General features: G+C 42.4%; 1 protein-coding gene across 1 annotated transcript; it reads right to left on the bottom strand.

Annotated features, from left to right (window-relative positions):
• Positions 1-1,690: 1,690 nt before the first annotated feature.
• LOC134145369 (high affinity choline transporter 1-like) lies at positions 1,691-10,839 on the bottom strand. Its single transcript, XM_062584829.1, has 8 exons — positions 10,662-10,839; positions 9,598-9,711; positions 7,677-7,832; positions 6,737-6,885; positions 6,098-6,241; positions 5,022-5,175; positions 3,150-3,367; positions 1,691-2,212 (listed from the first exon to the last, which is right to left on the bottom strand). Exons 1-8 carry the CDS (start codon positions 10,837-10,839, stop codon positions 1,691-1,693), a joined length of 1,635 nt encoding a protein of 544 aa, XP_062440813.1.
• Positions 10,840-17,135: the final 6,296 nt, after the last annotated feature.

The following is a 17,135-nucleotide window of genomic DNA, read 5'->3' as shown; positions in this document are numbered from 1 at the left end:
GGTGCTGGGGAATGCATTTGAGAGGGGCTGGATGCTACTGATGGAGAACAGAGCTATCAAAGCTGTATCTAGAGCTCAGGGCTTCCAGTCCTCCTTTAGAGCCACCACAACTTGCCTTGGTACAGTTTGGAGTGGCACTGAGTTTGCAGGGGAGCACACTGTCAGGCACATGCTGGAAACAGCTCATCTGCAATTCAGCTGGTCATCAGGGTTGCTCTGCTGTGGGCTATTTTGGACACATAGGTAAATATCTTCCTTCCAGCAGTGCTTGGCGTTTCCATGCATGGTGGCTCCTACAACTGAATGGTAAAAGTTTTGAGGTGAGGGGCTGCCCTGAGCACATTTCCTGATGGCCGTTGCAGGTGGATGGTGACTGACCCTGATGAACCACTGCACAGCTGCTGAGGGAATTTTAGCAACAAATTGGGAGGCATTACTACAGTATATATTCACTTCTCTGAATCTTTACTTCAGCTCCCATCTTAATGCCTCATACCTGAGGGATGATCTTGGTCTATGAGACTTCAGGCTAGATGCCAAATGTGTTAATTAGATGAGCTGTTGCAGACAGCTTCTGCTGTAGTTCATTTTTGTGGCTTTTTTTTTTTTCCGTAACCCAATGGGAATTTTTGCAAACAAGGTATCTGGACTTTTCTGTGAAAAACTTCTTTCTTGAATTTTTGAGATCTCATTCTCTTAGTGCCTCTTAGGACTTAGCGTCTTTGTAAGCAGGTTCAGTATCAGTTCCCCAGCACCTTGCAGTCGTCTCAGTCTTCTGAGGTGTCATACATCAGTTTATGTGTTTGTCTCACAGCATCCCACCCCTCTACTTGGGTAACTCCTTTGCACGAACAGCAGTTTAACCAGCTGTATTAGAGAAGATATTCAAGAGTCTCTTGGACCTCCATTTTTCCAGCTGGTTGTGCTTTTGTGAATAGTGGCTGTATAACACTTTTTTATGGAGTAATGAAGGGCTGATGCTTCATGTTGCTCATATGCTTCTGCACTACCAAATCATATGATATGGGGATGTCCTTTCCTCAGCCACACGGCAGCTGGCCGTGTGGCCTGAGTCCACAGCTGGGGAGAGGCACATTCAAAAGTTTTCAGGGTGTCAAGAAGAGCTTTATAAAGTATACAAAGAATGGTGTAGAGTTGATATTACTACAGGACTTCTATGGTGATTGTGTTACATTCAGTAATCTGTATTTTTATTGGTCTGATGCACTCCCCATGGAAGTCTATGGTAAAACTCTACCTATTGCAATGGGAACAGGTAACAGGTTTGCTCTCCTTCTTTTTTTTTTTTTTTTTTTTTTTTTAATTAAGTACGCACAATCTATTAACTTGTCTCCTTTGTAGTGAGAATGGTATGGGATTTGAGAATGTCATAAATGCTGGAACGTGATTTGTAGACTTGCCTTCTGGTGAGATGGCAGGAACTCTGAAGCAAACATAGGCTGGGCGCTAGGTACCCCCGGTCATCATTACAAGATCATGCTCTATCACCACCCGCCTTTAATCACTGCAGACTTTGAGCTCACTCATTCTCCTTGCATAAATAGAGTGCATCTTTATTACTCTACAAGGGCATTATTCATTACTGGAGAAAGCAAAGGGAACAGCAGTGCTGTTTGTGCCAAACCCTAATTGCAGAACACACTGTGTTCTTTCAAATGAGGTCCCTCATTTAATCATGATGCTCTTCTAGTGCAATCATTTGCAAACCCATCTGTTTCTCCATCTGCTGCAGGGGAATGAGAGTGCTGGTTTCCTTGATGATGTTGCAAACATCCCATCTGCGGGGAAGGAGGTTTCTCTTAAACAGAAATGCAGCCAGGTAAGAAACAGCGATGATTGTCCCCAGAGTGAGAAGCATGGTGAATGTTTTAAAGGGGAACAGCTGAATGTAGGTCCCATTCACGAGAGAGCAGGCTGGGTACTGGATAACAGGGGGGATTTTTAGGGCAGGCTCCCCTGCTAGCAGCCTCAGGAGGAGCCCAACCAAGAAGCCCGTAGCCGAGCCATAGGTATTGGTGTTAGGAATGAACAGGGCACAGCACAGCTGAGGGAAGAGCACTGCATACACCAGCTCCCCGCTGAGGAACCAGAGGTCATAGACAGAATAGGAGTAAAAAGCCAGGCCAGCAGCTCCAGTCCCAAAAACCAGCATGGAGACCCTCATGGTCCATAAAACTTCTCTCTCAGAAGCCTGTAAAATAGAACATTGCAAAGTTACAGACACTGGGAACTTCATTAAATGATATTGGTATTGTTATGAGACATTAGCTTGTCCTAGGTACTTGGGATGATTTCAACTGACAATATCAAGCATCGTTCCCTGCCACCACAGCACTGCTTCTGGGGGGAAACAACAGCATTTGGGGTGCTACTGGCACTCAGTAGAAGTAGGTAGAGCTTTGATGGTAGATTTTGACTGCTTCCAGTGAGTTGTGGCGGGGAGCTGGCTGGGTATTGCTTTTATGGAGACAAGTCCCAGTATCTCTGCTCTGGGACATGGCAGCTGCTGGCTCTCAGCTCCTCCTTTCACACTCCTAAGAGCTTCTGTCTGGCCCAGAGTCAGAAGAATCCCCTCCTTCAAAACAGCCTCTTCTGTTCAATGGGAGCACAGCAGGTGTCTGGGGCAGAGGCTTACACAGTCCTGGGAAGAAAGATCTGCATCCCACTCTAGGCTACACCTGTGGGAACCAGCACTGCTTTGCATAGTCCCACTCCAGGCTTGTTTCTGCCAAGCTCTTGCTTCATCCAGGTGGTGCTCACCTCCAGCAGCTGCTGAAGGCAGGCACCCGTTTTGTCCCACTCCAGATATGGCCCTGGCTGTATAAATCGGAGTAGTGCTTTGTAATTCTAAGGCTCCTGAGTTTATGCTATTCCCTGTAATACCCTGGTCCAGGTTTTATATCCTCTTGTAATCATCTTATAATGAGCAAGACTCACTGTTGTGGGTATTTATATCCCTACTCAGGATATGAATACCATTAATCTATGTTTTAAGTTATGGATCCAGAGCTCAGTTCAGCAGCTGAAGGACACATCTAATCATTGACAGTGCAGTCTGGCTTTGAACCTATCCTGACACTAAAACCTCTGTCCTGATACAAAAGCTTTTGAATGTTGTAACCAAGTACCTTTTTTCTCAGGATTTTTCTGTAGATATTGTGAGCAAACATGGAGCTGGCAGAGAGAAGTGCTGAGTCTGCAGAAGACATTGCAGCAGCAGCGATGGCTCCCAAACCAGCAATGGAGACGTATGCTGGGCAGAGATAATGTAAAACAAATGGCAGTATCATGGCTGATTCTCCTCTGTCTAGTGGACTTGGAAGACCATAGCTTGTCTGGTTCCAGTCTTTAAAAGAGAACAGACAAAAGTCACAATAAATCTTTGATTAAAGTTTCTATTGTCTTTGAACCCGCTTTTCCACAGCTATCAGCCACAGCAAGGCTAAGGACAGAGGGCTGCTCAGTATGTTAGGATTTAAATTAATTTCTCAATTTTTCTTGCAATTGCTGCAGGTTGTGAAGTAAGGGAACAAAATAGCGGGAGACTGCAGAGCCAGGCAGGGAACACCTACATTGATTATCATCTCTTTATGCAGTGATGAAGGCCACAGCAATCCAGTACTAGGTGCAAGCAGAGTCTTTTGATCCCATGGATAGTAGGTTCAAAGCATGATGAAGCAATTCATGAAGTCAGAGGAAAAAAGGACTGCAAGGTACTTAGAGAAGCTGTTTACTCCATCCCTGCCCTAAAGCAAGGTCAGTGCTGCTCTGCGACTCCTGACATTGTTCATAGTTTTTAAGAACTTCTCTGATGAAGATTTGACATCATCCCCAAATAATAGGCATTCCCCTGTCTGTCTTTATTCTACTAGAAAGTACTTTTTAATAATTACCCTAAATGTTTCTTGCTGGAGTGTAAGCCACTGCCATATTCATTGCAGGCATGGAGGGGAAAATCCCGCCTAAACTCAGATTTGCCCACTCTAATCCACTAAGTCCCAGACAACTGTCCAATCTGCCTTCTTCCTAGAATGATCTTCTCTTACAGGTAGCTGAAATGTTTAGGAACCTCTCTGCTTAGCCTGAGAGTTTCTCTGGTGACTACATTTCATTAGCCAGGTATACTTAAGACGTGGCTGACCTGGGCAATGAGCAAGATCAGCTTCCTCTCTGGACACACACAATGGACATAAAAGAGATGAATGTCAGTTGGGTGGAATGGACTGAGCTCTGGAGGTCTTCAGGAGCACTTCTCTTACCTGGCCTTTGCACCTCAAATGAGATGATTCCCCATAGCACACTGCAACCTGCACTAGATCCGCATTTTTTCCTTTCCCCCAGTAGTATCTATGGGAATAGCTGTGCTCTGTAGGTTTCCAGGAATGGGACACTTTAAGATCAACCCAATTTCTGAACTTTACTTGCTGAGAGAAGGGAGTTTTGCTCTGCTGTTCCTAATGAATTCATTATCATAAAGCCAGATCACCTGGTGATCTGGCTTCTCTTTAACCCCTGCTCACAGCCAATACAAGACTAAACTGCTGTGCTTTGAGCTTTCAGGACTGAACTTACTGATTCCTTCAAGAGTTTTTTCTCCTGAACTTTATTAACAATCAGTAGTTACATGGCTGATGCAGAAAACAGTACCAGAATAACATTTCTGGGGGAAAAGAATTTTACAATGTTTTAAAAATCTTTCCAGAGTGTGAGTATCATACCACACACAGTTGAGGACAGATTCTGCCTTCATCTTTCTGCACCAGAAGGTCCATGAAAGCCATTTCACCATAATGAAATGGTCACTAGATAGCTGTGTGTTGAACTGCAGAGGGCTTTTCATTTGGTAGCCAAATCTTCTACTCAGGGCTTTTTGGTATGCTTTGCTCCTGTAAATCTGGACTATGTCATTGGAAGACTAAATCAAGACTTCTCTGGGTCCCATTTTAATCATCTTTGGCAAAAACAAATTCATTATCCAGAGACAAATTATTTAGTTTTACCTGTTGATGCTGCAGCTGCCCCAATGAGCACAGAGGGGATGGCCATGAGGAAGCACCCCAGTCCAGAGAGATAGGAAATGAGCCTTGCCTGTCTCAGCAAGGCAACGGAGAGGACTCTTTGGAAGTAAGTTTGCCATGGGATGCTCCCAAGTACCTGAAATATTCAAATGTCAACAGTGTTCCCTGTGCGACACTTGACCGCTGCAGTTGTCCATTCACCCTGAATGGATGATAATCTTTCCTGTTGTAAAACCCTCACTTCAAGTGCACCAAGTCTGCTCAACTTTAGCCACTCAGGCTGATATTTCCTTTGACTGAGAGTGTTCTTTTCTTTACTTTAATTGTGGTGTGCGTGAAAATGTGATCAAAACATGTTAATGCTTTGAAAGACAGAGGCATCTGAAAAATAGGTTATGTGACATAGTGAAAGAGGAGCAGACAAAGGGAAAGAGAAGGGAATTTTGTCAGATATGTGACTTTGTAAAGATCTGCTCAGGCCTGGCTAGAGTATAGCCTAAAAAAACCAAACCAAACCAAACCAAACAAACAAAAAAAGCCATTTTCTCTTGTTCAACACATGAATTTCATCAGATAAAATTTAAAGATTCTGTACTGATCAAACAAGCTCAAGCTTCTGTGCATCTTTATTGCCAATCTAGTGAGAGAAAGCAGCCTGTGCTAGCTCTTGTTTATACTGGTAGTTTGAAAGTTGAGTTGTGCAGCGGAGCTAACGGTACCAAACATGCAGTCCTGTTTTTTTAATAGAGAGAATTATATATTCTAATGCTAAGAAGTGCTATTTCTTCGCATGGGTGCTGGGTGTAAGGAGAAAGCTGCAGGATGTAGTGTCCCTACCTCTTCTGTCCAACCCAGAGCTGAGCCCTTGATATCCCCAACCCATTCAATGTGTAGCAGAGTGGCTGAGAAAAGTGGCTGAGTTTAAACTTCATCCTGCCTCTGCCAACAGTGCAGAGTGGTGGGCTCCTGCCTGGAAGAACCCAAATAAACCCAGGCTTTCCAAATAAAAAGACCTTCAGTTTCTTTTCCCAACTACCTGTCCAAAAAACATTTCCTACCAGATAGAAGAAATCATCCAGCCATCTTCCAAGATACTGTTTTTCTATTTTCCCAATCCAAGGGGCTTGGTAGGATTTATGAGTTGCAGTGTGGTAAATACTTTCTGTCACAGAGTTCGTCAGGGCGAAGGGGATACAGATCCACTAGGACAGAAATGGAAATAGTCAACCAGTTCCCCAAGGTCCTTGTTCTTTTAGATACAAACACTAAGACATATGTAGAAGACAAAGTTATGTAAGATTAATCTCATACTAAGAGTTCTCCTTCACCCTCCTTCTTTACTCTAAATCTACACTTTTCTGATCCATAGCATCATCCGGAGTATGAGTCTGTAATTCAGATCAGTTGATGCCTTCAGTAGTGAGATCTCTTTCCTTTCCAGACAAGATTGTTCCAGATAGATTCTGCAGACTTTACTTGTGGGCGGCTACATTCACCCAGCAAGGCCAGTAGCTTGTGTAAGTGCTGTCTAACATACACAAGGACTGAAAGACCTCTCTAAAGATCTTCTCCTGCACTGTGGGGCAGTAGTCAATATTGATGGAGTTATTTTTGGTCCCACATATGTTGAAAAGAAGAGTAGGATTTTGTCCCTTATCTTAGTTAGGAAACTAGTAACAGAAATACACAGGACTTGCCAGACTGAGCATAATGAAAACCAACTGGATGGCATCCGTGTAAGCAACAGAGTAGAGGCCTCCCAGTAGAGTGTAGAATATGACAGTGCCTGCTGAAAGGATGATAGCCAAAGAGCTTCCAATATCCAAGATGACCCTTATTGTTGCTCCTGCAGACAGGGAAAACAGCCAACTATTTTAACACAGATTTCATACATGAAGTTGTGCAATGATGAATAAATAGGGATATAGTACTCATGGCAATAGAATAGTCCTCCTTCTGTTTCCTCACAGTTCTTCTCTTTCTGCCCATGCTTCCTTTGCTGTTTTGGTTCACTCTAGAGTCTCACATATCCCCTTTTCTTGCTCTGGCAAGACCCTTCTCACCCAAACTCCCAGGCACAGCACTGCCTTTACCATCTCTTCTTCTAAGCCTGCTCAGCACTCTGCTTCCTTAACCCTTGTCCATGCACACCATTCCTGTCACTATCTCTTGACAGCAGGATCAATCCTGCAGAGCCAGTTTCCCTCTGCAGCTCTACCTCAGTGTTGGCACACCTTGCTGGCTGAGGAGCACATGGTCTAGCAGAGAGCAGGCAGAGTTAGGACTTTTGTTCCCTGTCTGCTTCTGCTACCACCTTTCTGCATGGCCCTAGTGAGGTCACTTTGCCACTTTGCATCTTCTCTGCCACTGGTAAGATCAAAATTATTTTGCCATGATTCTCTACTATAATATAATGAATATATACAACTGTCAAAGTTGAGCCACTCCAATCAATTTCATTTTAAACCTAAAGAACATATTTTTCAGAAGTTAGAAATGGTTATGTTCCCCTCACAGAAGGAGACATGAAGTACAGCTTTCCACAGCTTAATCCAATACAGTTCCTAGATCTGTATTATACTATGCTTATTGTGCCACATAATCTTCGACAAGTATAACAGTGAAGTAAGTACTTACCTAGGGAAGCCAGGATCGCTGCAAACCAGAACACCTCTCCTAGCAGTGGTGGAATGAAAAGTAAGCTTCCCATCACATTCCCGTATATTTCTTGGAGCGGGTCCATCACTGTCACATAATTCCTGGATCTCATTGGATTTATGAAGAAGAAACCACCTATCAGAAATGATAACATTTTGATAGAACTCTAGGTGTGTTTTCTCCCAAGAAAAATGTCAGAATTCTATTGCATTTGGGTTTATATCAAACTAATTCAGTGAGTGTGGAATTCAGGCAGAGAACAAGACATGTAAATGCATTTTTCTACATGTGAACTGCAAGTCTGAACTTTCATAAAAGGAATGGACCCTAGAAAATGATACAGCTGGCCATACACCAGGGACTTGATTCTCTAGCCTAAATATGGAGGTTTCATCCACCTGCGAGGTTCTGGGTTATCAGGGACATCTGCTTGTGACTGGGAGTTATGACCCAGAACTTTTGGGAGATCTACATCTTTTTGGATTGGCTGCTGGAGGCAAAAAGGATGCTGTAACACATCCCAAATGGCAGAAGATACCTGTGCTTAGGCAACTGAGTTTTGTTCCTAAATGTCTGCTTAAGACTAAGGTGAACTCCAGGTACGTTGGTTGGTTGTATTCAGTACAGCTCCATTGACTGTAGCAAGAACTCAGAGATGCAGCTCACAAGGCACTCGCATACAGTTCCTCTCCAACAATCTATTAACCTGAGTGCTGAAATGTTTCCTTAGGCATATGTCAGTAGGCAGAGAGAGACGTGTTAGAGACTCATATTTGGTGAAAAAGAACCAAATATTTTGTTCTTGACTGTTTGAAGCACCACATATTCATTTTCCATTTACCTTTTCAGTTTGGTGGCTTCATTGTCTCTTCCCAGAATGAATTACATGGTTTTAATCTGCACACTGAGCTGAGTCTCACCCACCTTCCTCTATATATTAGACCTCAGTTACAGAGCAACCTCATTAAAACCAAAGAATGCATATTGTGCCTAACCCTAAAGCCAACAGGACTGCTTGTTTGGGCACTACTGACCTGAGTAAAGATTGCAGGATCAGACCTGCGTTCCCCAATTTCATTAGTTAAAATTACTCACCTAGAAAACGCTGGCAGTATATTCCCAAGCCTGATTCATATTCACGTCAGTTGGACTCTTTTCTCTGACTTTAGAGTAAAGGTTATTGCTGTTTTAAAAATTCTTGTGCAAGGTCTGCAGTCTCCTTACTTTAATAATCACGTCTCCTTAGAGAGCTACAGCAAAATCCAGTGTGGACTGGAAGAAACTTTGATCTTTGCAGTCTTGCTTTATGCAGAAGGGAGATATGCAAGACAGCTCAACCTCAGCATGAGTCCAATAATCCTTGGAGTCAGAAACAGGTACAGGACACTGCAAACCTAGCTGGCACACAGGGGTGTAGGTCTCTATTTCAACCCAACAATGATTGCCTACTAAGTGGGACTGAGCTGGATCCACTACAAATTAGTCTTGTGATAAGACCAGTCAGAAGAGTGGCTTTTAGTGGAGATGGATCAAGATGATATTCTTTCATTGCACAAAAATTTCAAAGAAAAAATTAAAATGATACTGTATTGTGTGAATAATGGACTCTAGTGAAAAAGTGATGTCCACATAACCATGTGTTTCTAATGCTCACAGATGAGATTTTTGATCTGTAAATTGCTCCAAGCAGGCAAAGCCGTGCACCTGTTTCAAGTCACCCTGGTTTCAAATGTTTCAACTTAGAAGACAGGATTGTAAATGTCTATTCTGAATCTACTGGAGACTGAAGAAATGAAATTACCTTTAAAATACATTCAACACTCTGTTACACATTGTAATACATCCAGACAAATTTTCAAGAGAGACTGATGATGTCCTAATTACTATGCTAATTATTTACCAATAACAAGGGACAAGGCAAATCCTACAGGTGCTTGGACCCACAACAGTCCTTTGGAAGGCAAGTAGACAATTTCAGCTGTACCATTGATATATGCTCCTCCAACCCAGGTGGCTGCGAACATAAAAGACGTAAAGGTAAGAGTTATGGCATGTATTCTCAGCTAGTCTTATAGAACTCTTTGAGAGCTGGTAAACATTTTGCCCATACAAATATTTCATCACATGCCTGTTTTTTTTTTTCATAAATCTTCTCCCAAATTTAAGGTTAGATTCAAGAATGAATATCTCGGTGTGCATAGAAATGCTCATTAGTGTTTAGGCATTTAGAAGGAATTTAAAAATGCCCATTCTTCGTTTCGTTTTTCTTGGCGGCAGACACTTGCTAGAGCAGGCAGATTTTGTTATTCTGCCATGACTGATAGACCATCATCCCCGAGGTTCCCTTACACAGGCTAAGACAACAGACCTTGGCGGAGGGGGAATGCAAGCAGGCATTGCAGTCAGCATAACAAACCTAAGGATGGGCTTAACCAAATGTATTAGCTAGACAAATACAACTTGGGGCAGCCTTTGCCAAAAAAGAAGCAGGGGAGCAAATTCCAGATGATGTGACGCAGCCAGAGGAGAAGAGGACAGAGGAGGGCAGCCAGCCCTGGGGAAACGTTCTCACTTTATCATTCCCACCAGGTGAGAGGCCAGTGCTCACCATGGGGAGCAATTCGTTCCATATAGGATTGGATTTTTCCAGGAGTAAGGTCCTTCTATTACACTGGATAACACAAACTGGTCCAGGATTAAGACCACACTCCTCCTTAATGAAAAGCACCTCATTCTTCAGGCCATACTCTTTAATTTAAAAGAATCTACATAAACATCAGGTTCTGCACAATGTAAAGAGGTCATGAGGTTTATGAAACCATACTCCTTTAAAGCCACGCTCAGGTTAAATCTGTCCTGGCATTAGAGGAGGTAACTTGCTTTGAAAGGGGGGGGGGAGACCCCCAACTTAATGAAATATATATTTTTTAAGAAGAATAAAAACATTCCTTTAAGAAAACTTACCAGTTGCAGTTAACAATCCAATGACAGCATTTATATTCCTCCCTCCAACTATGGCCATTTCAGTGGGGTTTCTGTTCTTCTGATCTTTTTTGCTTTTCCAAGAAGCCCAAATTCCAGTAGCTAAAGTTAATGTATAAAACACACTCAAAGATACTACACCTGGTATGTTGAGAGCCATCTTCTGCTGTTTAATTTAGACCATGGAGATGAACAATGGATTTATGACTATATTCCGTGGTAAAGTTTACAATTAGAAAAAAATAGAAAAATCAGAAAAAAATACTGCTTTCTTGTAAAAAAAAAATCTACTAAGTATTAATTTACTGTTCTTTGAGAGAAATGATGCAGTCGGAAACAGAGCTGTAATCCCAGAAGTCAGAGAACTGGATGTAGAGACTACTGGTCGTACTTCAGTTTCTACAATTCTTAGTGAAATATCCAGTCCTACTTTAACAGACAACAGAGAATAAGAGGGTAGAAATAAGCACTGATAAGAGTAAATGAACGCTGATCAAATGGGTCATACTAGCCTGGCTTAAATGAGGGGAAATGTTATATTTGGTCTGGTAGGGAATGGTATGTAAATAATCTGTATCCATTTCTCTAGGTTTATTTACAAGGTTAGCACAGAAGATACTGCTAAGAATTTGTCTGTTTAAAGTTAACTGAATTAAACCCATAATAATAGTCAAATAAACTCAGGAAATGGTGAAAGATTTAGCAATGATCCACTGACGGAACTGTGTTCTAATATTCAAAGCAAACACATTACTGCTTCATTTCTGAAAACAGTTGGGACTGTGAGGTGTTGTTAGACATCTAAAAATATATATATATAATATATTTATAAATATATGAAACAACAGCAAGGATACAGACTTTATTGCTTTCTGAAGCTCCCTTTAAATGGATAAAATTCTGAGGAAAAACCCATATATACATTAGGGAATATGCTGTATTATTATTATTAATATTGCAATAATAATATTGTTGCATTATTATAGAGTTGCCACACAGATAGGTGTTTAGCTGTCCTGTGAATCTTTTTCATCTGTCTGGTGTGATTCTAAATAACTGATTCTATGTTAGAAAAGCCCTTTTTGTGGTGCTGGCCTGGCTCTCCTAGGTACCTGTATTTGTCTGGGGAGTAGGTAGAGCCTTTCAACCTGGAAATCAGCCATTCCTTCTTCGCTGATGCGCGCTGAGCAGGCGCTGATGTCTTTTCCAAGGTTTTCCACATGGTGCTGTCTCGTGCAGACGTCTGGGAATTAGCTGTTCTTTGAAACGAATATAGCACAAATTGAGCCGACCTTTGGCTCAGCAATTCACAGGGAAACTTCACGCGTGCCGCTGGGGACTGCGTGGAGGAAGAGGAGAAGGTGAGGGGACGCAGCGCCTCCCACCGCACCTCTCCAGCCGAGCCGCTCACCGGAGCTGGCAGCGGCGGCACGGGGGGATCTAGCTGACTCCCTGCCAAAACAGAGCTGACTTTAAATCCTATGTTCATGAGAAACTGCATAGAGCATTGGAAGGGAAAATAAGATTTTTGTTAAGATCTACAGTGACCTGGCACTAAAGTGGTATGGAGAGTGTTTAAGAAAAGCTGAAAATGAAAAGATATGAATAACCCTGACAGCCATATACTTATTCCTTCCTTTAGGGAAAAGCTTACTTTATATTTAGAAACAAATCCTATCTTGACTGATAAGGGTTTTTAGCTTTCATTTAATTGTTCACGCACAAAATACCAGGAAAGGGGCACGGTGCATTTTAACGGCACGTTTTCCAGCTGGCCCTTCAAAATAAGCCCTTTCACTCTAACTTTAGCTGCTACAAAGTCATAGAGATTGGAACTGCCAGTGGCAATGGAGACATTGGTTTCTGTAGGCTGCTTTCCCCACTCAAAACAAGGACATCTCAAAACCTCAAAGCACTATTTGCACACAACCATTTTTTTTAGTGTACAACAGTATCACTGCATGTTTCCAGGCAGGAACACAACGAGGTCCAGCCTGTTGCAGCCTGGTCACATGCCGTTCGGCAGCCAGGCGCAGCAGGAGACACCCAGTGCCATGTCCGCCTGGCCCAGATGGCTTCCTGCGGAGGTCAACCAGTATCGACTTCAACAAATCCAAAGCAAGATTTGATTTTTTTTTTTTTTTGACATCTGTGGTGAAAGTTTACATCAACTCTACTGTCTATTGTCTGCTGAAGAAAAACCGAGGAAGAATGACAGGCTTGAATCTGTCTCTTAAATCTCCAGGGAGACTTCATTGAAAGACCAGGGTGTAGGGCAGACCTCTGATAGAGTAAAATGTAAGTGAAAACTTTACACGGTGGGATGAAGGAGACTCAGAGAAAAAGTATGCATAAGATAATTCACATGAATCTGTTCTCTGCTAAGAAATAGTGATTAAAGGAAGGACCCTATATGCATGAGTTTATATTAAGAATGATTGCCTCACTGAATCTGTCATTATGCTCTTTTACCACTAGATGACTCTCAGCTAATGAAGTTATTTTTTTAAAAAAAATGAAATCTCATCAATGGAAAGGTATCAGAGGTGGGATTCATCTACCAGCTCATGCGAGATATCTGCAGCTTAGGCTGATGGCTGCTTAGCTTGCCACTGCAAGCTCCCTGCATGGTTGATGGAGAGAAATATTCAACTTCAGGTATGATTCACTCACCTATCTTACATCACCCTGTGAGGCAGGACAGGGAGAGGGCAGCTCTGAGTCTGCTTTTAAGAGCAGTGCCAGATAGCCAGAAGATACTTCAGGGTTTGATTCAGCGGCTCACATAGAGGTGTCTGGTGTCATCTGAGATGCCCTAAAGTGTCTGAGATGTCCAGAGAGGCAGGCAGATATTACAGAGCACTTATGGGAGTCACGTGCCCTGCTGGACCAGCAGCTAGGATATTCTTGGATATCTCCAACAGCCCTAGGTAGCCACATATGGGATATTCAACTGCGGCCTGAGTGCAAAATTCAAGAGTTTGAAGCTAACCAACTGGAAGAAAGAGATGTGAACGAAATGTTGTTGCCTCTCTGTCTTTGAAAGAGACCTCCTCCTGCCATTGTGTTTTCAAAATGCAACACTGTCAATGCTTGGCTTTCAGAGCTTGGGCCCTGAGGAGGGGCCCATGGCCCAAGAGGAAAGGAGATCTAGAAGAGGTTAGAAAGATCCCTCAGGGAGGAGGTGTTTCAGAAGGGAGACTGACCCTGGAGACTCTCACAGAAAGAGGAAAGCCCAGTGATGCTCTGTGGGAAAAGAAATAAAGTATACAAGAACTGAAAAAGTTTTGTGTTTTAAATTTCCTTGGAGATTTTTTTTTAAGTTTGCTTGCAAAAAAAGCAATATCGCCTGCGAGGAACGCCCCCCCCCCCCAGGAGGAACAAAGCAGGGCTGGGAAGGGGCAGTAAACCAGAGCGTGGTGGGTGGTGCACAGGGAGGTCTGCAGGGACCAGCCTCTCCACTGCTTTGTTTTGTTTCTGGTGCCAAGAAACACGGAGCCCCCGGGCCTAAGGCATCTGAGTGCTTTCCATCAAAGTGATCTGACAATTTCTGCTGAAACGAGGCGGTGTGAACTAGCCTGTAGTTTCCAACGCAAGTATTTCAATCATGTCCTTGACCTCGGCAGAATAAACACCAGGCCACTGATCCCTAAATATTTACAATTTCTAAATGTGACTGAGCAATACGTTTCAAATGGCAGAAGGAAAGTAATATGTTTTTAATCCTTGTATGAGAGTCTGTTGGCTCAGAGTCAATAGTGAGTAATAAATATAAAAATTAAACAAATATTTGGTCATTAGCACTGTCCAAGATTTTGGCCATTATATTTTAGGGTGAAAAGACATAGTGACATGGAAGCATGTTATGAAGTTCCTTAGTTTTACTAAATTCTCCATGTGTAAAACATTTCTGAAGCAAAAAATGCCTCTTTTTCTTCATTTGGAGATTTCATGCAGAAAATTGCTTCCAGTTTGAAGAAAACAATTAAAATCTGCAGTAATCTCAAATCTGAAATACATCTTGCCTTTGGTCAGGCCCATACTCTATCAAAAGTGAAGTTACTGCTATTACTGTGTTGTCTTTTTATTTTGAAGCTCTGTCTGAGCAGAAAAGCCTCAGTTTGAGTGGATCTCCTCTTTGCTCTGCTCAAGGAGCTGGCGCCTGGAGGCCGAGCAGGATATTTCAGTGCATTTCATGGCATTAGATATTCTTGTCTAGTGTGGACAACTGGACCAGGCCCAGAGATACAATTCCTCCCACCCACCTTAAACATCGGTTTCAGAATGCGCTGAGAGAGGACTGTCTTTCTTCATGGCCTATAGGACTTGACGTCTACCCCCAAAAAAGTCCCTTTCTGATGGTTCAAGTTAGATAAGATGAATTTCACTCTTTCTGTGTTAATCTATGTTACTGTCCTTGCTAAAGCTAGGTGGAAGGCAAGCCACACAAATCAAACCAGGAAATAACTCCAGAATAGCAATATTTAATATTTACATATATCAGTAAAGCCAATGATTGCACAGTGGTCAGGACAAACAGTATTTCCCATTAGTACATAGACATGACACTAGAAGTCCCTAGGGCAGGACAGCTTGGCGCATACAGATGACAACAGTACACCCAGGTTTTTTTGCTCGAGGTGGAATGTGTCAGTGGGTGTCTCCTCCTCTCCCAGTGCTGGCGCTGCAAACGGGCTTCGTCACAGAGATGCAAGGGCTGATATTGAAGGAAGAGCTTATAGAGCTCCTCTTCTGATGGTGAACTGACTACATGCTGAGCATCAATACTTCTAGCTACCTCCCTGACTCTTTTCCTGGTCGAATTAGTGGCTTTCTTTTGATGTCCTATTTGTTCAGGATTCATGGCTTAAAATGAGCGTTAATTTTTTAAATTGCCTAGTGGGTTTGGATGCACCTAGTTATGCTTCCAAACTTAAGCCAGCACATCTATTCCCTTATACTTTCATAATAGAATGTATTTTAAGTTTTATGGGTCAAATTTCCTGCTTCTAGTGGTGAAACATTGCAGCAAGGAAGTATATACATGCAGCTCATCTTTGCACAACTGGCATTTCCCGCACCAGTTTGTGTAAAGGACTTTGCTGCATGAGTGGGCAGCACGAACCGCTACATCTGCATGTAAATTCTGAGTGTGTTCAGGTAACTTGCTCCTGTATTGCAGTCTAGAAACATGAACAACTTTTGACCAAGAAAATATAAATGCCTCTTTTTGAAAAAATGGATTTTAAGTACTTCATGTAAATTCAGGTTTCCATAACTGCATACCTGCATTTAGGAGGTATTTACGGTTTGGCTGACTCAGAGAAGTCAGTGGTGTGTTTAAGAATTAGTCTTTGAGGAAGCCATAGAAATGATGGAATTTCTGAAATTTGCCCGTCGTGGATTTTAGCATCAAGGGCTTGATCTTGAGTGATGATGGCAAATTACGTAGTTCCTTGTGGGATTACTGTTTGCTCTAACACTATCATTGATGTAATTTGTTTCCTTTCAGATTACATCTCTTATTTGTTACTAAGCTGCACATAATTATTACCTTTACTGACTTCATGTTTATCTTTACTGGTTAACTATTTCTAAATGTGGTCTGTTCTAGCACAGCTGTCTAGATCTTCACAGAAATCAGTGAGACTCCTATGCAGTCTCGTGAGGGAAGTCTGTGGTGAAGTTCTCCTCCTTTTTGTTAAATATGGTGTTGTTAAACTCTTACTCAAAAGCCAATTTCCCTTGTTGACCCAAATGCACCTCTACAGCTACCACATCTATCAGATGCTCCTGGAAAGCTGGTTTTGATGTGTTTTGGACTCTGTCAAATACGACAACAAACTACAGAATAAGCACAAGGGCTTTGGGCTCCAGGCTCACTAAGGGAAGTAGAAAACTTTTTCCTTCAGTTGCCCTTGCAGTGTTGCAAAGGCAGCTCAATATATTCTTTGCAGATCCTAATTTAAGTCTGAGTGCCCAGCTAGCAAGTTAATGGGAACAAACAGGTGAGATCAAGCCTAGATATTGGGGGGACCAGAAGCTATTTACAACCAGCCAGAGAGCACCAGTTTAGTGCAGCTGATAAATGCATATATTAACAATGGTTCAGTTTCCCATAGGCACCACAGGGCAAGTAGTGAACTTTTATCTGAGAATCGTTGTGTTTTATACCCAAGCAGGGTGCTTGGGGCAGCACACATAGTGTGCCAGGGATTAAGCAAGAGTATTTAGTCAGAAGAAAATTTGGAATCTCAGATCCTAAATAATCTAACTTTTCCATCTTGATCTCTTTATTAAATAATCCATTTTACCCCTCCCCCCCAAAGATCCTGAACATTTGGGGGTTTCTTTGTCCTCCCCCCAGATAAATAGAGCACAACGCATGATTCTTATTGTATGCGAAACTGCAGCTCGGGGCTTGTCTTGGAAGTCAGTCACATTCCAGAAATATTC

Source organism: Rhea pennata, chromosome 1 (assembly GCF_028389875.1).
Source record: "Rhea pennata isolate bPtePen1 chromosome 1, bPtePen1.pri, whole genome shotgun sequence".
NCBI lineage: Eukaryota > Metazoa > Chordata > Aves > Rheiformes > Rheidae > Rhea > Rhea pennata.
Note: the sequence above shows the minus strand (reverse complement) of the source record. Positions and strands in the feature narration are given on the sequence as shown.

Excerpts from the sequence above, each read along its gene's own strand:
- LOC134145369 (XM_062584829.1), bottom strand. The coding sequence starts at position 10,839 with ATGGCTCTCAACATACCAGGTGTAGTATCTTTGAGTGTGTTTTATACA. Across the intron at positions 7,833-9,597 it reads TGCCTTGTCCCTTGTTATTG|GTGGTTTCTTCTTCATAAAT; the intron begins GTAAATAATTAG and ends CATTTCTGATAG. Across the intron at positions 6,886-7,676 it reads AGCGATCCTGGCTTCCCTAG|GAGCAACAATAAGGGTCATC; the intron begins GTAAGTACTTAC and ends CCCTGTCTGCAG.